Source organism: Leptosomus discolor, chromosome 4, assembly GCF_034619465.1.
Source record: "Leptosomus discolor isolate bLepDis1 chromosome 4, bLepDis1.hap2, whole genome shotgun sequence".
NCBI classification, from domain to species: domain Eukaryota; kingdom Metazoa; phylum Chordata; class Aves; order Leptosomiformes; family Leptosomidae; genus Leptosomus; species Leptosomus discolor.
This window is the reverse complement of record NC_141394.1, coordinates 57,940,041-57,965,801: the sequence shown is the minus strand read 5'-3', so window position 1 is coordinate 57,965,801 and position 25,761 is coordinate 57,940,041. Positions and strand designations below refer to the sequence as shown.

The window sequence follows — 25,761 nt, the reverse complement described above, 5'->3', positions numbered from 1 at the left end:
GATGGAAGTGCTGATGGCGAAAGGCAGTGAACCAAAAATCGTTGGCAATTGCTGATGTGGAACTTCCATTAGCTTTTATGCAGCCTTCGACATGTCCAGCCTTCGACATGTCAGTTTTATTAAAAGAATTAATGGGAGGCAGGACACGGAGATTGTTTCATCTTGGCCTCAGGGCATTGACCGTCAGAGAGATCGATGCAGTAAATAAAGTGTTTGGGGTAATAGTGACCGATTTGTGTGAATTCACCCTAACAACAGCCCAGAGCATGACACTTGATACTTATTACAAAAAAAAACAAAAAGGAAAAAAAAAAATCCACAACGGTTGCCTTTAAGACACTGAATTTTCCTTCTTTCTTTGCTCATAAAATGGCAGCACTTCATCCAGGAACTGTCACGACTGTGTCTGTCTCTAATTTCCCCAAATAAGAGAGAACACTGTTCTGTCCCTAGTCAGTCAGGAAATCCACTAATGCTTCTTTTAATTCAGAGAATACAATGGTGCTTCCCCTTAAACAGGCAGAGGACAGAAGTGCTGCCTGCAGGACAGGGCTCACAATTATGCTTCGTGCTATATACATGTGAGTTTTATTCTGCCCCGACCACTGAAAGACTGGAGTGCACCTTTGGTGTGGAAGCAGCCAGTGAGCCCTGCAGAGCTAGTCCACCCAGACTCCACGTAGCCGTCCCACTGGGGGAAGACAGACTGCCACGAGGCCAGGTAAGTCACTCCTTGGGACAGGCTTTCTTAAGCCTCCAAGGGCAAGTTTAGCCAAAACCTTCCATACATAACAGCGATTTCAGTGCTAACCATCAGCAAAATCATCTTCTCGAATGCTCCAACACCTTCAGACACACTGTTCATCATATATCGGGGTGTTTTAATGGGCATGGTGATATGATTCTTACTTGCCCACTTTTACTCCTCACTCCAATTACTCTTTGCCCCCATTGTTTTAGGGAATGCCTGTTGAATCAAGTGCGTTCAGAAATGTTAGTCCTCTATGGTTTCACACACTACACTTCTTTAAGTAAGGGAGCTAGTAGCCTCACTTCAATATACATATTCAGTATTTATTCTTCTAATCTGGTCTCCCAGATTTCTTGCTATCAGTCCAGCTTCTTGTTTCTGTCTTTTCATCTGTCACAGAAGAGGGTATGAGGGTATTCACTGCTGGCCCTTCAAAAAAAAAAAACAACCAGCAGACCCAGGTATACATCCCACAGCATTTTAGAGCTGCTAAAATAATAGCTGATGCAAGTAGAGCTCTTAAAGCTAGAAGTACCAGTTGATGCAAGTAATGTTTTGTAAGTGAAAAGCACTACACAATCTCTGTTTTAGCTGAGGATAAACAGTTCTTATCGTGGTGCAGATTGGTAACATGGTGTCATTGGCAGAGAGAGAAAAATTTGGGTCTCCAGAGCCTTATTCTAGCATGCTGTCCCCTGAATGCAAATATTTGCCCTGAATTACATGTTCATGCTTTGTATCTAAATAAACAGCAGCCTTGAAATTTACAGTAACTAGTTAGTCACCTTTTGCCAGCTCTAAGGAAATACATCTCCAGCTGTCATATGTAAAGAGAGGACTGTCTTAAAGCACCTGAGACACTTGGCTCCTTCATTTTTTCCAGGACAGTTGCTAATATGGTGGTTTAATGAGAGACGGCAGAAACGGAGGAGGATTCTTAACTTCAGCACTCAACTGTAGTAATAATAGTTACTGTGAAAATACACAGAGACATGAAGTGACCCATGCTGAAAAGATGCCCCTTTGGCAAATGTACGGGTGTAGAAGTTGGTGCACTTTTTATTAGCTGCATTAGCTGTCAGTGTGATAGCAACCAGTGAAGAGTAAGTAACAGAGCGTGGGCATGCAACTCTGGGCGCACACACACACACACAGACAGACAGACACACACACACACACACACACAGAGTATAAGCATATTGAAAAACATGACCACACACATGTGTGTGTCCGTTTGTCCGTTTGGCAATATAGTTACATTCTATGATCAACAGCATTGTCTTTATATTTAAGACATTAAAAAGACATTTCTAGAAAGAAATGTGTCTTTTTCTGACATAAAAAGAAAAAATCAGCAGAAAGTAGCAATGTATCATTGATTATTTATCTCTCTCCATCTACCAGCAAGACAAATACTTCCCTGTTGCAGACTGGAGCAACAGGCAAACAATACACCTTATGCTTTGCTCTCCTGTCCGATCTGGACTTTTAACTTACTAAATTCCTGTGGCTAAAAACAATGTTGTTGAGCCTTTCAGCTTTCAACGTGTTGGGTTAAGGGCCATTGCTGAGGCCATCAGCAAGTTCTCCAGCTCAGCAGCAACAACAATGATGATAAGAGTGGTCCTTGCTTTTCCATTTCCCCCTCCTTCCAGCTGCTGTTATACCTACATTACCTATGGTGTAGCTGGCCTCCTTACACAGAATTCACATAAACACTGCGCTGTGTTTAATGCTTTCTCCGAGTGCAGCTTCAGCTAGCTGGAAATGAGGAAAAGCATAACTCAGAAGTGGTTTGCCTGTCCCTGTCTTGCCTGTTTCACCTGGGGCAGGCGTTGAGGTAACTCTTACCAACAGGACGGAAGCCAGATTTGAAGCAGAGAACAGCAGAAGTTCGCGCTATCCCCAGTGGAGCTCTCTCAGGTCTCTAGCTCAGGCTAGAACCCTTCCTTGTTTGAGGCTCTTGCATCAGTTGTCTGAGATGCACGTGCTTGAGTGGAGCAGCTGGTAGTGTGATACAAAAACGGTGCTTTCTGATCAAGAAGCTCCTGGTATGCACTTCTTATTTCTGCCCCACCTCCTTCTCAGATAAAACAGCTTTTATCAAATTGATGTAGTCTACAGCTGTCTCTGTCAAATTGGGGAATTTAATCATCATGGCATTTTTCAGTCTCAGTACTCAGCTGTTCATGTGCAGCACCTCTAATGCAGCCAGCTCCTCCCTGCTGAGCAAACTAGACTCCAGTAGCATTCTAGAGACTTCATAGAGACAACCCTAGTGCTCACAAGAAGAGCAGACCACAATCTCCTTCCACAGCCTAAGTAACCAAAAAGACTTCTAGCTAGCAAGCTTTCCTGTAACTGTAATGCCGTTAGCCACTGAGCCACCCGCAAACACAAGTAGTAATGAGTTGAATCTGACCTTATCAGATGAAGGGGGAAGCGTTTCTTTGCAGGAAGTGAAGCAAAACTAAAGCAGAAAGTGCTTTTATGGTTTTCACAGAGTATTTAGCTTTGACACAGTATTCCTTTGAGAAATGTTGTTCAAAACCTAACATGATGAAAGGTAAGATCTAGATCTAAGTTCCTGCCTCTCCAGCCACACCCTTTAATAGTCTTTCCACACAATGTCATGTAACATTAGGATTTCATGTATTTGGCATTAACCCCACGTATCACGCCCAGCTTTCACCTCACTGCCAGCAGTCCTTCTGACAGGCAGACTGCGGTACAACCTGGAGAGCAAGCCTGCTTCCACACAGCACAGCACTGGAACAAGGTATCTGGGCTTTCTCAAGATGCCTAATCTTTTTCTTTCAGTCGCTGACCCAGAGATTAAGGAAAGGGATAACTTCGTCCCAAAGTGTCCTGGATCTCATATATCATCTCACAGAGCAACCAAAGATCTGCAAAGTTGTTCCATTCCTTCTTTCTACCCTTTGACACATAACACTTAAGATAATGAAAGCAAAAGGAGTGCTAGCAGGTCAGTCTCAACTGTAACTCCCACCTCTAGGAACACAAAAGTTAAATTTGCACAGGCATGGGCCATGACTTTTCTTTCCTGCTTCTAAAGATGAGTTTTGGTGAAACCAACATCCTGGAAGGACAAAGCATGCTACTGATCAGCCATAAAACTGTATAAGTGAAGGCACTGAATACTAGTGAGCACCCCCTTAGCAACACTTCATATCACAACCTTGGAAATGTCTTATTTTTAACCTGAGAGTAAGTGTTCTTACAGGAAACAATTGAGACAGACAGCTACATGGCAGACAGAGATATGGGAAGATAAAGGTTTGCCTGAGAGAGAGTTGACGGGTATCAGAAAAAGAAATGGTCTAGTATTGAAGCGGTTGGGAGGAGTCCCTGGAGAAAGGCAGAAGCTGCCCTACAGAAAGGCTAATGGGGCCTCTGGAAAAGGCCCTGCTGACCCAGCAGAAGCTCGTGACATCCACACGGCAAACAGCCGAACTCAGACAATCTGAGAAGTGCTCTCGTCTGTGTCACGGGTTTCCCAAGTCATGTTATCTTTTTCTGCCTCCTGGTATCCTCATTTTAGAATAATAATAATGACAATGTGTCATCTTTGTAAGTCCTCGTAAGATCTATGCATGGGAATCACTTAAAAAGTGGTCAGTATTTTTAATTACTCTAATACGCTGACCTGTAACCCAGCTAGTCTCTCTCAAAAGCCAAACAATAATCTAGCTCAATTATTAATTTATGATGGCAGTACCTCATCTTTTGTCAGCAACGCTGCTCAAAATTCCTTCTTTAGCTCTGCTCTCAACATACAGCTTCATTGTTTATGGTTCCGTGTGAAGCACAACAATCAAACCGCTCTCAGTACATTAATTTTTTTGACACATTAAACAGATAGCATGACATGACATTGAATTTCCAATAAAACTGCATCCAATTTACATAGATGTAAAGAATGACCTTCTTAAGGTTTTAACCTGAAAAATTCACCATAAACAGTAACATAATCTGTGCAATTAGCCATAACCTCGTCTATGCAATTGATATACATCTGTGTTAGTTATCCCAGGAGCATCGATTCTGTTTGTAGGCATTACAAGCACTGCCAGGAAGACGTATCTTTTACTGCACATTTATTTTCCGACTTGTTTCCTTACATCTGGACTTCCTGAAACAATTACTGGAGTACAAGGGCTGGAGAAAGTTCAGAAGAGGGAGACCAGTTTTAGTTCCAAGCTGAAACCAGCTTCATGTCATTCCTTCTGACTGGTGTAATAAAGACAGAGTGACTGATTTCTTTTGTTTGGGGAATTTGATCAGCAAACTATTTATTTCAAACGTGATTTTCCTCAGAGATCATTTGCAAATTACTTCTTTCCTCTGCCCCTGCCAGAAGCAAATGCCAGCATAATGGTGAAGTCCAGGATGCAATGTTCTACACCAGAAAAATAGTGTCAGAATTTGCACTGGGGCCTTCAGGGACACACAGGATTTAAAAGGCTAACACAGTAGTTTATAGATGACTCTTGGTAGCAGAAGGAAAATTGATTTTGTTTACCTGCCACCTAGCTCCCGCAAAACACATTTTCCAGTTTGTCATCTCATATACTTGGCTAGAAGAAGTAGTAATTTATTTCAAGCGGATATTGTGTAATATTAATTCTAAAAATATGAGGCAAAACAGAATAATTTGAGTTGTAAGATATTTACTTACCTCCTACAGCTGATGCACCCATATGACAATGCTCTTGTTCAGGAATTATGGGCAGTATCTTTGTGGTCTCTGCAGTAAGTGGAATCTGTTGTTTGCTGGTTTTCACTATTGAAAATTAAAATTATTTTTATCCATATTATTGAGCAGCAAATACATCTGTAAAGCGTTAAACATTGAATCTGCACGTTTGAAAATAATTGAGACCTATTGAACACAAGGCAGAGGTGGACAGCCAGTTTTTCAGTGGGATTTCAGGGTGTACAGACACAGATACATGTTGGGAGCTCCTGAAAGCACCATCTTGTTTTATGTTTAACAAAATTTTTTTTTTTTGATACCAGTGGGACTACAGCATGCTGATCCTAAGTCTCCCTGGGAAGCAGCTTGGAGGTAGGCAACTAAACTGCTCTTGGAAAATTTACTACTAGTGAAAATACAAAAGCATGCAAATTTAGGTTTATACAAGAGTCTCCCAAAATACAAAAACCTGCAGCTGGCCAGTTAAGCAGAAACAACTGAAATTTGGAGTGTGAACTTTCTGATTCATTTTCACACAAGAGCAGCCCAGATTGCCACTCAGGGACACAGGCCGTGGCCTCAGCTAACTTGTCATACACGCAGGGGGAGCAGCTTGCTATCATCCAGTGGTTAACAAAGATGACAGCATGCACCTCAGAAGCAGGGAGAGGTGTGGTGGTACCTTTAGCACACTGGCAACACAGATCCTGATACGGTACCTTGCTGGGATACAGATAGAGAAATGCAGAAATAGCACTGTCAGGCAAATGAACTCAGAGTTGTTGATCCAATGCATTTTTTTAAAGAACTACTGTAGAGCACAAATCGCATTTTAACTCCAGATCCATCCTACCCCTGACCATTCATAACTTCTGTAAATGTACAAATAGGTTTCTACTGAGTTCATACCAGGAGGATGGACTGTGCCACTTATAATTAGCTACATCCCTTCTCCACTGACTACATCATTTGGGCTTCTCTCTTTACAAATGCAATTAAAAAGTAGAGTTTGGATCTTGGTAATTAAGCAACTGAATATGAAAAGCAAAATTGAAATAAAACTGGGGTAGATTTAAAAATACCGACAGATCTTGTTTCATCCTGAGGATGAACCTGGAGAGAACAGAAATGTAGGCTGATACTCCCTTCAGAGCCTGTGCATAACACTGTTCTGCATGAATGCAAACTGAGCAGAAAAAAAGGCCCCTTGGGCACCAGTGCTCTATGGAAAGCATACAGGGGCTATAAAAACCTCCCTAAAATTACCTGCATCCTATAGATCTTATCCTCCCATCCAAAAAGATTTAAAAAGCCCCAAAGTGGTAATAATGCTTCACATTTTTCTCTGGAAATGATGCATCTCACAAACATATAAGTCCATGTTAAATATTGAATACTACGACAAGCTTTGCTTCTCCCAGCATTATTAATCTAAGTTGCAGAGGAAAAGACGCCTATTCAGCTGTGTCAGGAACTGAGAAGGTTCAGAATCCAATAGGTGGTTCTTGGCCAAGATTAAACAAATTTCTCCTTTCTTGGCTTTGCATCTATTGTCTGCTGTAGAAGATGTGTCTCGCCTGTCCTCTTTGCTAAAAAGATAATACATTGCAGAATACAAGGAGGAGTGAGTCTGAGTTCGCTGGGATGCCAGCCCTGACACTACCGAGCCAGCGTTTACCTCTGTTTCCGACCTGTCAACTAACCTGAAGCTGTAGCAACATATCAGAGAGATGGCAGAATTTCACCTATTTCCTCTAATCTTGCAGGAGAGGAACTATTATTTTAATAGGATAGCACAGAAAACAATACAGGAATTCAAATGACTGAGAGGAAATTTGTGTTCTTGTTTCTTATGTGCAAATTACAGCTGTCAAGCCTGCTTACATCAAACGCTATGCATGTCACAAAGTCTAAACAGTCCAGAAAACAGCTGCCAGCCAGAAACCCTGAGGTTTTATTCTCTGAATCCTGGTTGTCACTGTGATCCTGCAATGTCTTTCTTTCAGGATGAGTTATAAAATTACCACCCATCAGACTTAACTTTGCATTACTGTGAAGTCAAGGAATCCTGTATTTGTACCCTGAAATGTAAGGAACCAAACTGTGACTCCATGAGCCAGTGGAGAATCACTGAAAATGAGAGAAGTGTACCATTTGAGCAATGTAGAACAAGGCATTATATTTGAACTAAGGTTGCCCACGCAGACTGTGGAGTAATAGCATGATGATATTAACGATATGATTCCTTGTCTGCATGGTCTCACTCTAGCACAGGGATGAGAGCAGGCTTTTTTTTTCCAATAGACCTTAAGCTGCTTTCAAAATAGGATAAAAATAAACAAGGAATGTCATTCTTATGCTAGGAAAAGAAGGTATAAATGGGAATTTAGAGTGGTAGACTTCTAGTAATACAAATTCCCACTGAAGTATAACCAATATAATTATATTAATGAAACTTCCATATGAAAAGACCCTGATAGGCAGATTCAGTCTAGGTATTAAACACCCTGATTTATGCACTCTGTTTCCTGTCCAACTTCTTTTTTTTTTCCATAATGTACTGTACAGTTCACACACACTGGCCTGCTCCCAACAAGTGATTCTGTGCCACGTTCCCGGGTTTATTTTTTTTAAGATACGGCTATATGAGAACAGCTATACTTAATCAGTTACTAGCACTGGAAAAGGTACTAAAGTGGTTTAGGGAAAGTGGGCTACAGAAAAGGAGTAACAGCAGAGTAAGTACAGCTGCCCTCGCTTTCTCTGGAACTGAGGCTGATCTAAACAGTAAGCTGCACATGACAGTTTAGCGTTTTCTGTCTGAGTTCTTTTGAAACACTGTGGGGAATACTGTCTAGCCCTCCTAATTGCTACTACTAATTTATTAAGTTGTTCCAAAACCTCTTCTATTGCCTTTTCAATTTGAGAAAACTCCTTAAAGAAATTCTTGCAATAAGTCTCTTATGTGGGAATCTCCCTAAGATTCTCTGTCGTGAACACAAAGCAAAGGTCCCTCAGTTCAAGAAGGACAAGGAACTGCTTGAAAGAGCCCAGCACAGAGCCACAAAGATGATTAAGGGGGTGGAACGTCTCCCTTATGATGAAAGGCTGAGGGAGCTGGGTCTCTTTGGCTGGGAGGAGACTGAGGGGTGACCTCATCAGTGTTTATAAATATGTAAAGGCCGAGTGCAGGAGGATGGAGCCGGGCTCTTCTCGGTGACGGCCAATGATAGGACGAGGGGCAATGGGTGCAAGCTGGAGCATGGGAGGTTCCACACGAACATAAGGAAAAACTTTTTCACTGTGAGGGTGACAGAGCACCGGAACAGGCTGCCCAGAGAGGTTGTGGAGTCTCTTTCTCTGGAGACATTCAGAACCCGCCTGGACGTGTTCCTGTGTGACCTACTCTAGGTGGTCCTGCTCTGGCAGTGGGGTTGGACTAGATGATCTTTCGAGGTGCCTTCCAACCCCTAACATTCTGTGATTCTGTGAATTTTCTTCTATGGATTATGTTTCATGTGCTACTACTATCAAGTCCTATTTGATTTGAAAACACTCTGTGTCTGGAAATACAGATCAGCCACTTAAAGAATACTTACTTCTTGCACCAAAGAAAAAGCACCCTGTATGCTCTCCCTTCTCTTGTGGCTGCATTTAAGGGCAACTACTCTGCTTTGTCAATTCCTACCATTCAAGGGACTGTTTCACACAGACACAATGGCAGGACCCGATCAAAGTCTAGAAAAGGTGCTCTGTACAGCCCATGCTCTAGAGCACACCTTTTTGGCTTAACAGTACAGGCAATGTTTAGCCAACATTTATGACCAGAATGCTTTAAAGCTTCCCTATCTTCACTACATGTGCTTAATCCTTTGTAGTACCATGAATTTGGAAGGCTGTAATTTTAATCCTACTCTAGAGAACATACTGTAATTTTTTCCTCCTTTCCTCTAGCCACCGGAATTTATGGTAATGATTCATGGACATAGAGCCACTGACAGTTTCACAAAACTAGCATCCATGCTGTAAATTATCTTTTTGTAGGACCACAGTGATAGCAAAATAGTGATTTCCTGAGCCTACCTAGGAAATCATTCTCATTCTCCAAGCATAGGTTTCTTTCTTTTTCTTCCCTTATTCTTTCTGAACTTCGAATAACCTTTTAGTAGTACCTATACATCTTTTCATCTATATGAGATACTGTCACATCCTCTCAGATATATAGTTATTCAGTCCCATTATGGTTATGAGTGGTTATATTGTCTTCAGTGGATCTCAATGTTTTGCTTCAAGATTCCAAGCTATCCACTAATGATAGTGAAAACATTATCAAGGGCTGCTGAAGTCATCTATAGCTATTTATAATCCATTATCACAGTAGCAAATCTTAAACTTAGCAACTGTGAAAAGAATAAACTCTGTTCATATGGTCTTGATTCCATTTTAAATTATATTGGTATAAATCAGGAAATTGATTGGATTTACTGGAATTACGGTGTGTGAAGTGGAGGAATTTCATATTAAAATAAAACCCATTATAGCAGTTCATACAACTAAACATCTTTCCGGGTTAAATGGATAGATTTAAGTGGGAGGAACATAGAAGTAAGAATGACAGACCAATAAGGGATGCATATTCTCTTCAGTAAAATTTAGTAAAACTAGACTTGAATTTCCATAAAACTCCATCATTAAAAATGCCTTTGGATTTACAACACTAAAAATGCTGTTGTGAACATGCTGATAAAACAGTCACGGTATTAGTGAAGCTGTTAAAGACAAAAGATGTCAGAAATATAATTCCTTTCCTGTGGGATGAAAATAATGAGCTCATAAATATATCTTAGAGGTAGCCAGTGCTTTAAAAGCAAGGAGTGTAAATTGTACTTGCGTGAAAGTACAGTCAGACAAGGAGCTATTCACTCTTTTCTAGGTAAAACTGAAATGCCATGAGTTACTGTGCTGTAGAGAGAAATTACTGAGTCTCCTCCTACTCCTGAAGAACTAACAAGACAAACCGCAATGTACCGAAGCCTAGACAAATTTAAAACCATTTTTTCATTTGCTGGCTATGTAGTTGTTCTTGTTTTGCAGGAAGGATGGTTTGCCATTCAGTTATTACTCTGTATGTTAATCTTTTTAAAGATAGAGCTCCCTTTGTGAAACCAGAATCCATGGCATTTATTAAAGCATATGACTCTCTGAGCAGTATCAGTAACACTCAGAGCTACAGCTGCTGATTTCCCCTCACACAGAGATTTGTTACCAAATCATAATTTCTGGAACTAAAGCTTTGAGTTTAGCCATGCCATTCAATTTTTCTGTGCTGAACACACCACACTCTCAGATGAAATTCTTATCTGAAACTAGAAAATTGTACTTTGTGGGAATTTTTCCCTAGAAATAGGCTATGAAGTGCCAGCAGAGCCATTCTCTGAGTCCTGCTACAGCCATCCATTCCATCCTTTGGTAGCAGATTTTTTCAAGAGTCATAAATGCATAAAGCATACATCACACGTGTACATGTCTGTATACTTTTCATACACACACAAAGCACTCAGCTGCCAAACCGCAAAAGTGGCACACAACATTATCAGAAATTAAAAGGAGGTAAAAAGACCAAAGTCATTAATGTAACACATTTGGAAGCTTGGGAGAGCATTCCCACATGATATACGTAAGTCTTCTTAGAGTTTTATTGTCAGATGTATTTCTTTGTGATAGAAAAATATTTCCATAACATAAGCCAGATCAAATTTGTGTAGGATCAAGCTAACTCTGAAAAAACCCTGAAGCATCTGTTGACAGGAAATACTTAAAAGGTCTTTCTTGACCTCCTCATGCCTCAAGAGTTGTTAGGTTTTTATTTTACTTCTATATTACTTACCAGGAAAAGGATGAATTTTAGTAGCAGATATGGTTCTTCTTGCATGTCTGGAATGCTTTCTTCTTAGAATAGAAGAAACTGATGCTGGTACTCTGTGTTTACAATCTGTTTAAAATGAAATGTGTTATCCTCAGCTATAGAATTACATACAGCACTGATTAGAAGTAAAGCTAGTAAACCCCTCATTCTTAAACTGTTGAACATCTTCCATAAAAAAAAAAAAAAAAAACAACCAACAAAAACCAGGAAGGTTTTGAAATAACATGATGAGGAAAAACAAGGGCCAGATATTTTATATTTTCCTGAATTAAATTTTCTGGAAATTCCGTTCAGCTTTGCCCCTTTCAAATTACTCCTTCCCTTTTCTATACTATGTACCTTGATCAAATTTTAGAAGGCTATCAAAAAAGCACACGTTCCAGTACAGGTTCAGACTCACCTTGCTGACAGTGGAATAGCACGGATGGAGTTTACTGGCATCCTAGGAAGCTAACAGATTCTTTGCAAGTGTGGGCTGGGGTGTTGTTCACCTTTGGTAGCACAGTTTGAGAGCAAGCTCTACACCACTCAGAGAAAGAGAGTGTTGTGGTTTAACCACAGCCAGCAACTAAACACCATGCAGCATAAAATTTGATAATGATAATAATGAAAAGGAATATAATGAAAGGAGCAGCTGAAGGAACTGGGGTTGTTCAGGCTGGAGAAAAGGAGGCTGAGGGGAGACCTTATTCCTCTTTACAACTACCTGAAAGGAGGTTGTAGTGAGGTGGGTGTTGGTCTCTTCTCCCACGTAACAAGTGATAGGAGAAGAGGAAATGGCCTTGAGTTGCACCAGGGGAGGTTTAGTTTGGACATTAGGAAAAATTTCTTCATCGAGAGGGTTATCAAGCATTGGAACAGGCTGAGTCACCACCCCTGGAGGCATTTAAAAGAGTGTAGATGTGGTGCTTAGGGACATGGTCTAGTGGTGGACTGGGCAGTGCTAGGATAATGGCTGGAATAGATGTTCTTAAAGGTCATTTCCAGCCTAAACAATTCTATGATTCTGTGAAAAGAGACAGAGAAATAAAACCCAAGAAAAGGACAAGTGATGCACAATGCAATCCCTCACCACTACTGACTGATGCTCAAGCAGCAATCCACGCCTCCCAGCCCATTCCCCTCCCCCGCCCAGGTTGATATACTGAACATGACACTCTATGGTGTGGAATATCCCTTTGGTTAGTTCGGGTCAGCTGTCCTGGCCATGCTCCCTCCCAGCCTCTCGTGCTCCTACACACTAGCAAAACATGGGAAGTTGAAAAGTCCTTGATTTCGTAGCAACAACTAAAAACATCAGTATATTATCACCATTATTCTCACACTGAATCCAAACCATGGCACTATTCTATCTACTAAGAAGGAAAATTAGCTCTATCCCAGCTGAAACCAGGACAACGATAGAGGTGGGTTGAACATCTCTGACTGTTCCTCAGCACCCAGTACATAAATTCCTCAGTCTTTCCATCCTTCTGCTGCTCTCTTAATACAGTGCTCTTGGTGGGGTTATTGCAGATGATTGTGCAGCTGCTATGGTTCTATGTAGCGCTCTATGGCAGACCTGTTCTACAACGACAACAATTCAGGGCTCAGCCAGCTTCTGATGACAGGCTCGCTCCAATTCTACGTCACAATTATTTTTACCTTTTTGAGAAAACTGGAAAACTTCAGCTTTAAGAAATTCATTAAATTGGCATTATTTAGGTCATGATTTTTTTATGAATAGCCAGTGGAGATCTAATGCACCAAAGCCCTAAGCGTGTACTGTAAGAGTTAATGTGAAAGGAAGCCCTGCAAGCAGTCGTAAGAGAAGAATGGAAGGAAAAAGGGAAAAGGACTGATTTCTAATTTAGCTCCTTTGTCATGGATTGGTTGTAACATCCACCAAGTTTATTTGGATATTTTATTTTATGCAGTCATGGAAATAACTTAATCAATGTTTCAGAGAGTCTCAGAGTCTGCCTAGCAATTCTGCAAGGTCTTGCAAGGTCTCAAGAGGAAATGAATAATTCCATATTTCTTAACAGCTTTCAGTGGTGCTCAGAAATTAAGAGAGAAACTACTGACTGAATTATGACTGGCAAAATTTTTAGCAGCTGTTTTAGGCCCATAGTAATATTCTGCTGTGTTCTTTGGGTGCCACCGAAAAAAGCAGTATGTAGACTTGCAATTAACGGTAGCCTTGTAATATATACACATAAGGAATACAACCTTAAATCTGATTTTTATGTGCTTGTCTTTTTATCAGTAATATATCAACATTATTTTTAATGTTACATATTATAATTTTAACTAATAAAATGACTAATCCTTTATTAACAGAAAATGTATTCTAGAAGTAAATCAGTAATTATAAACCTCAAAAGGGCATCTTTTCCTCCTTGCTTGTGTCTATGACAATTCTGAAAAACTTTCATTTAATAGAAAACTGATGTTTAAGAATAAAGGCAGTAAATCATTAATCATCACTACTAATAGTTATGCATTAAAAATGGGATGTTATGATTCTAAGCATAGAAAATCATACCCATGACATTTATAGGTAGCTTTCAAATTACAAATGAAAGTCCTTTAAATTAGAGCCTTTAATAGCCCACTTATAAAGACTTAATTTACACTTTGTGGGATTTTTATATCCATAAAATAGGTCTCAGAATCTGGTTCTAGCAATAAGTAAAAGATCACATATTTAACCAGGATTGTCTTTAATCATTTGAGGGGGGACACAGATTTGCCATTTTAAGCAACTATTTCACTTATTCATTAAAAATATATGCATAAAATATTTACATTATGCAAAAAAAAAAAAAAAATCGCAGAAACACTTTGTGCGTGGGCACTCCTCTTCCTTCTGTTCAGTTATGATTAAAGCTAGACTTGTATTGCTCTTTCATTACCAAACTGCCTATGGATACAGTAAGGATGACTGGGGAATGGACATGGCTTATCATTTTTTTATTACCGCTGTGATCAAGGTCTCCATTCGGCAGCTCTGGACCACAAGGGAAATGGACATCTGCCTGGGAATAGCCACTAAACCCTGGTTATCCAGAGGCATTCTGTCTACTCAGGGCTGACACCGGAAGAAAGTCTCAGAAAATTGCTGTGAAAGCATCTAAGAGCTATCATCTAAGGTAACAGGTTAAGTAACACTCTTTTCACACTGATGAGTGAGAGTGTGCTCACTGTACCCCTTTGATTTGGGAGAAAAAACAAGGACCAGCAGCTGACAAGCAATCAATTTTCTGCATTGTTTTTGTGCAGAGGACTTTGTCTTGATTGCTCAAAAGTTGCAGGCTCAGGGTACTCCTACATTTTTATTCTCGCTTTCTTCACTGCGTATTGCTAGAAGAAATACTGTAAATCCAGTTTCAGCCTGTATCCCAAGTGAACTGCATAGGAAGATCCTGTCTTGGCTGCCGAAGGCATTCTGTAGAAACAATTGTTTCAGCCTCTGAACTAAGGACAAGTTCTTTCATAGCAAAGTTTTAATCACTTAGAGTAGTCAATAGTGTCGATACAGAAATCACACCAATATTTTCTTTGCTGAAGTAACAGCAAGGAGAAGAAATGTTATCTGGGCTTAACTCAGCACAGTTTGGCGACCTCTATGAGATTACACCACTGCTGAATTTAGATAACCAGTTTTCAGGACAGACAGCTGAGTGCATATCTCCTCATATCTATCCTGTAATTTTTCTTGACCATGACCTAGATGAATCATCTTCAGGAAGAAAAGGGTATTTCAAGCTGCTTATACTGGTCATGGAAATCTCTGCTTAAGACCTTCAACAAGGTTCAACTGTAATTGTTTTATCTACTGGAATCAGTCTGAAATCAGAAGTTCACATCACTAAGCCCACAAAGCATCTGTCAAAACCCCTGTATTTCATTCACCATCAACAAGCTTGGATTTGCATCCACAATTCAGAGGTGAGAGGTGATAGTATGAATCGTCAGAGGATTTCAGTCCCTCTATAGCAAGCTTTTACCATATTGCCATTAAAATACTGGTGTCTGAACCACATTAATAATCAATTAATAAGCTTTGTTACAGTAAATTAATAGATTTTTCATTGCACAGCAATTTAAATTAATGCAGATTAACTTTTTATTACTTACAGTTTTGTTCATTTTCTTGGACTATTTTGTAGATGACTATTGAAATAGTAAACACAAAAACTACTGGAATCATAGTGAGCCAAATGATCTTCGTCATACACATTGGATCTGTCCATAAAATGTAGAAGAGATAAAATTAAGCAGGAAATGACTGGCAGAGAAAAGCAGAACATTTGATCTTGGTAGGTTTTTGGACCATGCCTATCCCAGATAGGGATCATCTATCACAGATAAAAATTTAAAACAAAAGAGAAGATTATACCTTTTTCTTTCAGCCTTCTTTGTTGTCTGAAATTGTTTCCTATCTAGAATTTAGCTTCATTTTCACCTGTATCTATTTCCCTATGTCTGAAATAGCTATATGTAGCTAAGGGAATGAAAAATGGAGCACAGAAGGAACTGGTCCACTGTCCAGCACTGGCATTCTTAACCTCCTGGCCCACCTTCGTAGAGAAGGTAAGATTCTACATATAGAAATTTTCTCACCAAAAAGTGAGGAAATGCCACCAACAGGAGTCCTCTGGGTAGTACTTTTAACTAAAGCTGCCTTGGGGCAGAATCAGCATGGGACTGGCTGTAGGAGGTAGGCTGCTCTTTCGGACAACAGCTGCTGCAGAAAGGCACCCACATTTCGCAGGGAATTAGTTCACTAATTAGTACAAGCCAAGACTATATACCACAGAGAAAAGATGTAGGGAACTTCCCTCCCTAGTTTTTCAAAAGACCTTTCAAACTTCTTTGGCAGCTGCATGTTAATGCATACCTTAGCACTGTCAAATAACTATTTAAAAAAACAACTATGTTACTATGACTCATAAAAAAACCAGTTACTCACTATAGCCAAACCGCTTTTCCTTTGCTTGACTTAGGGTAGTATAATTAGACCTACATCAACTTCCCTTGTGTATCTTCTCCATTGAGAAGTCCTGAGGTAACTGCCAATAACCCCATGGCTCTTTAAGGTAAGCGCAGCTCATCCCTCCTAATTCAGAACTAAAAATATCTTTTATACAGTCCTTTAGGCTCCTTTCAAACAGAGTACTCTACCCCATCTTGTAGTGACTCGTAATGACTTGTATATCAACCTTGCTTAGTAAAAGCCCTTGAGCACCTCTTTAGCTTCGTTTTGAAGTAAATAGAAAAAAAGATGTGTTGTTAATTTTTATGGTTAATTTGAGATGACTACTTCTCAGGTAAATCACCACTACCAAAGGGTGGTTAGCTTATATTTTTCACACAAGTTAGCAGGGCAAGTTACAGACTATAGTCTTCCCATAGCTAGATCTACTTAAAAAAAAAAACCAAAAAGTAAGCTGCCCTCTCTTCTCTAGGATTTTATTTGGACTTATTGAACATAGATTTAGCCAACTCCAAAACGTGTATTTTTTTCCAGCAAAGGTACAGCATAAAATGCATTTGCCATACAAACCTAAATGAATATAATAATTCAGCAATTCCCAGATGGCCAGCGTTGCATATAGACAGGCTGGAAGCCCTGACCATGGTCAGGCAATCAGCCAAAAAACTCCTGCAGCACAAAGAGAAATTTAAAAAGCTGACAGGCTGTCCCCTGGGAAAACTAAGCCTAGTTCAGCTGAAGGTTTCTCTTTTAAGTGCACTGTAGTAAGGCTGTAATAGCAGGATATTGCAGTATGACTTTAAGAAAAGTCAAACCTGTCTCCTGGTTCTTCTGCCACTGAAGTTAACAGGAATTTTTAAATTTACCCCCAAGACAACAGGGTTATGCCCTTACCAGGGAGGGGAGAGGAAAAAAGTAATTCCAGGTTTTTTCATACATGAAATTTGTGATTCTGTCACTGCTAAGCAAAAAAACCCGTAGAGACATTTGCTTTGCTGTGCTGCTGCTTCTAGGAAAAAAAAAGCCACAGCTACACTTGCTTTAAATCACTATAAAAACTGTCAGTTGCCTACTAAAGATGGTCATTTACTAAGAGGTGATCAAAACTGTATTCTCTTCTTGTGAAATACTTAAATACTCTCAAATGGTTGCAGAAAGCAGAGAACTACTACTGGAGATTTTTTGCAAGATTGATATTCTTTCTGGTTTGATTTCCATTCAGACTCTCCTTTGTAACTTACATTCCACATAAGATTTCAGTTGCAGTGCAATATTTATACAGTCATTTGGGTCTTCCATCATTGCCACTAGACAGGAACCATTTAGGTATTCTTCGGCTGCATTTCCTCCTCCAACTATAGAATTGTTGATGTGGATTTCCAGCAGGTAGAAAGTATTATGCTCTACTCCTTCTTTCTCAGAAACCGTAGTGAAATTAAAATATTTATAAAAATAAATAACATCTTCTGTTTTCACCTGAAGTGAGCCTTCTGGTTTTGGAAACAAAAATTGAAACAACACTGTTATATAACGTGGTAGACAAAGAGACAACTCCCAGAACAAACAGTAAAATAAGTTCTCTGTCTCATTTGCAGATACATACAGTAGGCTTTTACATTATTGACTATGACGAAATGGACAAAAGGATACCATGTAGAATTATGCTGAATGGATCCGAAGAGTATTACTTATCTATACAAAATATTTCCCCTGCAAATTATAGCCCTTTTTTTGCTTTACTACCAGCTTCAGAGCTTTTCAGTTTTTTGTGTTTTTGTCATCTGTTTTCAAAGGTAACAGACAAAAATCAGGCTATGAATAAAACAAAAAATAAGTAAAAGCCATATGATGACAGAGATTTGAAGTGTACATCTAGTCTATCTGTTATTAGTTGCAGAAAGTCCTTGTTCACTCCAAACCACACCAGCTGTGAGACTTGCATAGTATTAACAAGAAACACAAGTAGGTGGGAGATTGTCAAGTGTTAGAGTTGTGTAGGTATAACTGAGAACAGAGTTTGTCCACACATTTTTTGTTTTGTTATTTTCCATACTTAAGACTGCCATTTCTAACAAGAAAATTATGCTGCTGGAAAAGAACTGCATTCCTTATATTCAGGACTTGGCCTGTTGCCCTTGTTGCTGACAATGTTAGGAAAGCAAAAGTCAGAGGCATCCTCTTCCCCAAAAGTTTCCAGATACTTTGAGAGTGTACATGGCACAGAAGGAATTCACTGCTACTGCTCTGAAAGGACGTGGATGTTGCTGAGCTCTTCTCTGTATTGCTGTGCCAGTGCTTACCCAGTGTGGCCTTCTATGAAACATGCAAGGCCATTTCTGATACCACACAGTTGCAGGTATCGTTGACTACAGGCACAAAAATAATAATTGTGTCTTGTATAGCTGCCATCTGAATAGTTACCATCTTTGAACTAGTTCTTCAGATACTTGCTCACAACCTATCTTCATGTAACATCAGCAATCTACATGTACAGTTCCACAATGACATTTAAAAGCAAATTCAGCATGAAAACTGATCAGAAACTGCAACTCCTTAAGATTAAATGAAATATTTTAGAAAATATAGCAAGATTAAAAGAATAAAGATGGGGATATAAGAGCATTCATAATAGCCAGATGGCAGAGGTCAAATTTGCAATAGAAATATTGCAGGTGGCTGCTGGATAAGGCCCTCTTCTCACAGCACCCTCCTTCCAGTGCAATACAAAGCCAACTGAAGATAATGACACACTCCCCACATGATTTTATACAAGATCCTCAAAGAAAAGAAACCAGCATTTGGCTACCAACATGTTTCACTGACAGCCAGGAATGAATGCCACTGAGAATCTGGCATAAAACCTGCATTTTCTAGCCATGCAAAGACAAGCTAAGAAAAACATTGTTCATAGATTTGCAAAGACCATAGAGAACCAGCAGCATATTATGATTTTCTCTTAACTACCAAATAAAAATCTATTTTATGTTGTAATTAACTACTTCAAAGTTCAGTATTTCTTTTCTCCTACTTACCCTTTTTAGCTACTGACCCTGATCCTTGATGATCAACAGTCACATCTCTCTTGGATTCACACTCTGTGTGTTTAGTATGGGACTGTTGTTCCCTCCTGGAGGACTGGCAAATACATGGAATATTTTGGAAACTGGAATGATTTACAATGGCCTTCAGTAAAATAGTCTGGTTTTCTCTTCTTTGTTGCGCTGATCTTTGGCAAGAATTGTTAAAAGTACAAAGTGGAAAAGTGGTGTTATTTGATGAACAGGTATCCATGCATGACACCATTACAGTGTTATCTGTAAAAAACAAAACAAAACAAAAAACCAGTCATGTAGAACTCACGGACGAATATGTGCATGGAAGCATCATGTAACAGATCCTTTAACCATCTCATGATGAAACGCACCTTCTTTCTTGAGGGTTATGGCAGCACATTGAATGCATCAACAAGTGAGAGAAAGCAAGCACAGAGCCTTCCCACAACCTAGATGATGGATTTTATTGCTGAATTGCATGAAATCTCTTGTAATACTAACTTGAATTTGTGGTGGTATCTATTCACATTCCTGTTTCAAAGCTGCTCCTATTTGATTGTACTTGAAAAGAAGATGAAAGCACTCATGTTTCGAGGGGGAACTGTGCAATTATGTTGTAAAATAGCTATAATCAGAACAAAAGCTTTCTTTCCAATAACATTGAAAGCACATAGCATAAACACACAGAAATGCTACTCAATCCTATGACCACACCCTTCACGTTCTCTTAAATTCAGTCAACAAACACAAATCTTAATTACGACCATTGGTTTGGTATTCATAGTCAAATTTCAGTACCAAATTACTGTAGCTAGAGTACATTAATGCAGTTCTGGCAAGTAGCAAAAACCGCACAGAATTAATTATTAATTAACATTATTTTAGCTGTCTTCCATATTAAAGTAAGGCTTTATTGTGCAAATCATGCATTTTTACTTGAGTTAACTTTGAACTATTTTTTAATATGAAAAAAATTAAGAATAAAAAAATCTGGGACCCCAACATGAAATATGTATTTATGAATACAAATAACCACTTCAAGGACATGATGCAGCACTAACCTATAGTTTTGTAGCTGAGCTTCCAATTCTGGTAGTACCCTTGAATCTCTATGAAGAGGAAATTTTGCATCTAATTCCCATGATGAGTAATTGGAGTAATATGTTCATAAATCCTTATGTACGGAGAGAAAAACATAGCCTTTAATTGCTCCAGTGCTCAGCTGCCATCTGACAGCTTCAAGAGGCCACCTGTGCCCACATAGCAGCAGGCTGACCTCAGAAACAGTTCAGTGAAGGATTTCAGAGGATACAGAAATAAAATCCAAAATCCAACGCCATAGTCAATTATCTTCACTTTACTAACACTACACCAGAGAGTCACAAACTCCATATAAAACTTAATAAATTGAAATGTAAAATACAAATCCTATACAGGTAAGGAAACATTTTAATACCAAAAAGGAAAATGTCAGACAAAATTTAGGGCTCGATCTTTCCCTGAGGCAAGACAAAACATTTTCCTTGAAATGGTTACGATCTGACCCACACAACCCGGAGAGGAGCAGGGTCTTGAGGTCAAATTCTTCGGCTGAAGGAGGTGTTTTGTGCACAGCTTCTCTGTGGAGATGAGCCAGAAGCAGGCATTGAATGCTTACTCTGCTCTTGTGGCAACATGTGTGTGCATCTGGACAACCAGCCTAAAACGACTGCTACAGCTTTCAAGGTCAGCTAATGGTAATTCCCCACCTTACCCTTTTCACGAAGACATTTGTAAACGGACTTGCGAATCCACTGACTGTGCTGTGACACCAGCCTACGTTCTGCACTGTGAAGTCTGTTTTGGACTTCACACACAGCTAAACAGGCTCCAAAGCTGCCTGTGAGACATCTTGTAGGCACATTATCCGAGTGAAAAAAGTTTGAATGCTGTCCTGTTAGGGAGGGTGTTTACCGTCCTCTTGAAAGATCTCTACTGAGGAACCAAATCAGATTACTATCTAGAATCAGTAAACTTCATTTTCTTCCAGCTCACAGGGCTGTGGACTTTCTAGGGAGGGACATCTATTGCTGAACACTGTAAGCAGGGCTGCAAAGACTAGACTTTCCCAGTGGATGACAAGGCAGACAGAGAGCCATATCCACAAGAGGCTTGCTCCTTCCTGCAGGCTGGGAAGCACCCTCCCAAATGTAAACAGCACTAGAAATGTGGAAAGGGTTTCACGAAATCTGAACGCAGACAGCCTGAAGACTTAAGAGGATCACTGAGATGAAACCATGCAAAGTATCTCCAGGAAACTGCTTTATATTCAAAGATCTGTAACCCACAAGCTTAATGTTAGGAAGTTCTGTGATTATGAAATTCTTTTATTAAGCCTCGATTTACAGGATGGTTTTCCGTAGAAAATCCAATTCCATTAAAACAAGATTTTTCACAGGGAATATCTGAATTTATAAAAAACTTGCTTCCCACTAAGAAAATCATAAATATTTAATTTTGAATTGGCTTGGCTTTTTTTTTTTTCATTTGAGCTGTGTATTCTGTTTTGAATCAATTCAGCAGTATATAAAATTGCATTTTTTATTACTTCCTTGCAGAAATTATAGTTGTCACATCATATTGTAGAGATACATGGCCTAGAGGACAAGTTGGGGAGTACACAACTGACAGATTAAAGGAGATATACACTCCATCAAGTAGGTGGACCCAGAAGACAGGACTGGACTTGAGAGCACCAGACTCCAAAACGACAGCCTCCTACTCTAAAGCAATGTAGGTTAAAGGTTCAATGACTACTAACCAAACAACTGGGTTGCTTTACAAATTTAAAGGAAACATTTCACTTTTGGCAGTGCTGAACTGTATTCTTTTGATAAATTTTTAAAGGCTTAGTTTTTTTGCAAAATGATTTCCCCCTAAATTTCTGCTTAATGAGAAATTTCCATTTTTATTCCCTCTATGGAATGAAAATTAATGCTAGAACTTCCCCTGGGATAAAACATCCAAGTTTCACTTACTTCCATCTGCATACTTTTCTTGCCTGCCATTTCAGAGATTATATTAAAAACCTGAAGTACTCAAAATGTTAATGTGATCTCAGAAAAGCCTGCAGAATTAAGAGGTCTCTGCCACTCGTTTAGGAACCTCTCACAGAGGAAGATACAGTGACTGTGTTTCACATCTCACAGATTCCCAACAACTCTGTGTGGTGAAGCCTCATGGGGTAACCAGCAATTTGAAACATCTACAGCAAATCCTGTGCATTTTAGGTTTGCCACAAAATCCAAAACAAAACCAGTTTTCAACTGAAGTTTTTCAATAAATCAGAGACTCAAATTCCTTGGAATTTTCAAAATAAATAGTTCAACATATTTACTGTTTCGTGTAATTTGGACATTGCTATACAGTCGGTTATATAGTCATATAGTTTTTAGAACATGTAAAATATAACAATGGTTCTAATTTTCCAAATATAATTCTGTGCTGTATTCTGCTTATATACTTCACAATCTTATTTTAGACACACTGTGATTAAGAACGTATGCAGATATCAGAATTGCAGTGATCATGCTGTTGCACTGTAACACACCTCCAGAAAGAGCAATCTAGTAAAGTTACCATGGAAAAATGCAATTACTCTTTGATGTTTGACAGTAAGGTCAATTTTTTCTTCTGGTGATAATCATGTCATTGTTTATTTGCACAGTCTGTGCTAGCAAATACTTTAATTACTTCTGCATGAAGGTAAAATATTAATTATTCCAACATCTTAAACTCACTCATCGATTATATGATATTCAAAACTTATGACAGCTTACCAAGTTCGTTCATTTAAAAAACACAGAAATCTCTAAATTATATTCTAGTTACATTCACATTAATTCTTTGTGGTTGATGAAAAGAGAAATGTAAATATAAGTAACCTAATCTGGATGTATTTTTATATTAATGTTTTTCAGAAGATCATGCTTCGTGAATAACTGTTTTCATGGTGCCTGGGAACACGTGCTATTTGTCAAAGGGATGCTTTTTATTATAACATTTATCTATTCAAAAGCTTACTTATGAATGGATGTGACAAAACTATTTTAATATTAATTTATTTATGGGTTTTTAAGAAAGCACTGAATGTGTTAACTTAAACAAGTGTGTTTTGCATCCACCCTCAATCCAGTATCGACCTTCAGCATCACCAAAATGTATTTGGCATTTACGTTAAATGATTTGCTTCACTCAGTTACACCTAATCCACTCTACTTTTTGTCAGGTTACCACTGCCTCTCTGTTTCGCAGACAGCATCTCATACCAGGTAGTAATTGTACAAAGTTTTATAGGCATTTAAGTATAGAAACTTAAAAAAAAAAAAGTTGTTTTTAAAGACACGAGTACCTGCTATAAAAGAATACACGCACTTTTAACTGCTGTCTTCATGATGAGGATAGTAAAAGTACAGTTGCATGGAAATACTTACCAAAAACCTTGCAGTGTACACAAACAAATGACTAACTCTTTTCAAATGATCACATGTAATTAATTCTGTTGGTAACAAATCTAACAAAAAAAATCTGTAGGCTTTGCAAAGTCCACAGGAGCACAGCATCCTAACTATCAGGTTTAGGAAAGCACATGTCAACCCTTCAACTGCAATCAGACTTTAGAATAAATAAAAGGCTATTTTAAAAGCTGGTCACCTACCTTCATGGATTTTGAAAAATTCAGGTAAACATAAAATAAACATGGTAATTATTCCGAGTACTAATCTGAAGATTTTTGATTTTCTCAAAAGCCAGCACATGTCACTGAAGCACTCCCATCTAGCATAGTGCTGGTAACTTCCTTCCTGGTTTAGCTTTTAACTCAGCGCAGACTTTATGCAAAATAACATCTATTCATTTCCTTTTTCTAATACGATTTTTCTTTTTACTTCTCGTTATGTTAAATTGTAGAGAGCCAAGTTCTGTTCTTACATTGGCGTAGATGAGGATGATTCCAATTAAATAAGATGAAGATAAAACTCATGTCCCGTGATGAAAAAAAGAGAAAAATCATGCATAGAAACTATGTTATTCATTCGTGGTAGTTTTGTTTTAAGAACTTCATCCACTAATGGCCGCTTTCATGTACCTTCTAAACAGTAAAAGAATCATCATTGTGAAGGAAATTTGTTCTCATTTGGCCGAGAAGATCTTTTAAAAATTAGTCAGACCTTCATTATAAAAATGAGCCAGAACCACACGAGTCAGATACGGAGATTTTATTGTTTTATTTATACACATATGCACTGGGGGTAGGGGGAAGATAATTTTGTGTAATACAGAATCTTTAAGACTTTAATAGACTATTAATTTGATCATTACATTTGATCATTTGCTCTGGCAAATAAGTGAGGTACTAAGTACAATGAACTGAGTGTGAGCTGCTCCTATTATCACTCCTGCTCTGGTCTTAAAAGGCAACAGACGTGTTGCCAATCTGTAAAGCGTCTTCGGTGTGTATGTTACTATCTTTACACCACAAGAAGACTGGGCAGGTCCATTATTATTTCTATACATCATAGTCACAATTTTTCAGCTAAAAAAAAGCTTCCCAGTTAAAAAAGTGTAGTCTCTCATTCTGACAACCATGATATTTCATAACTACTTCTTACAGATGAAACTGCAAAGAACATTTCTAAAATGTTCCGAATAAAAGCATTCTGAATAATGCACATGTAAAAACAAACAATTTGACTCAAATATAGAGTATATACAGTATGAAGCGTTTAATTAATTCAGAAAGCTCTCTTCTGATGTAGTGTTTTTCCCACAACCCATTAAATATTGAGTACTACCAAAATGAAGCAATGCTATTGAAATTAAAATGAGAAATGTCCTACAAACTTGAAATGCCCTTCTTGTCATCTAGTTACCTCAGAAAGTCAGTAAGCCAGGTGGAAGCAAATACACTATTCATTCTCTAGAAAGACTCTCAATGGAGCTGTAGTGAACATAAATTTGCTAATATGATATTTTAAATGTAGCACTTTTATGCAATGAAAGCAATGAAACCAAAGCAAAATGAACTGGTTTTTTTTGACAGTGTGATACAACAGAAGTAACAGGATACAAAAAATCATAGGTATGAATTTAAAAAATAAAATACTGCACAATTTGTATTTGTCATCTGTTAGCAAATTAGCTCCAATTTGTGAAAGACTGCATTGCCCCTTTGATATATTCTGTATCAGTTATTATATTTTCCCATTTTCAAGGCTGCATGGTGTTCACTCATCCTTTCTGCCCAGAAGGAGTAGAGAAAATACTGGAAAATAACAGGAAGACTTTGGCAGGTGA

General features: G+C 38.7%; 1 protein-coding gene across 1 annotated transcript; it reads right to left on the bottom strand.

Moving 5' to 3' along the window:
- Positions 1-1,082: 1,082 nt before the first annotated feature.
- TMEM156 (transmembrane protein 156) lies at positions 1,083-24,224 on the bottom strand. The gene is made up of 8 exons (XM_086464823.1): positions 24,125-24,224; positions 19,408-19,689; positions 17,992-17,999; positions 17,617-17,791; positions 15,517-15,624; positions 11,356-11,460; positions 5,451-5,555; positions 1,083-1,180 (listed from the first exon to the last, which is right to left on the bottom strand). The coding sequence occupies exons 1-8, from the start codon at positions 24,222-24,224 to the stop codon at positions 1,083-1,085; spliced, it is 981 nt and encodes a 326-aa protein (XP_086320949.1).
- Positions 24,225-25,761: the final 1,537 nt, after the last annotated feature.

Coding starts and splice junctions, on each gene's coding strand:
- TMEM156 (XM_086464823.1), bottom strand. CDS start 24,224: ATGTGCTGGCTTTTGAGAAAATCAAAAATCTTCAGATTAGTACTCGGA. Junction 19,690..24,124: donor ATTTTTCAAAATCCATGAAG/GTAGGTGACCAG, acceptor TGTTTTTTACAG/ATAACACTGTAATGGTGTCA. Junction 1,181..5,450: donor GGGTGCATCAGCTGTAGGAG/GTAAGTAAATAT, acceptor TTTTTTTTGAAG/GGCCAGCAGTGAATACCCTC.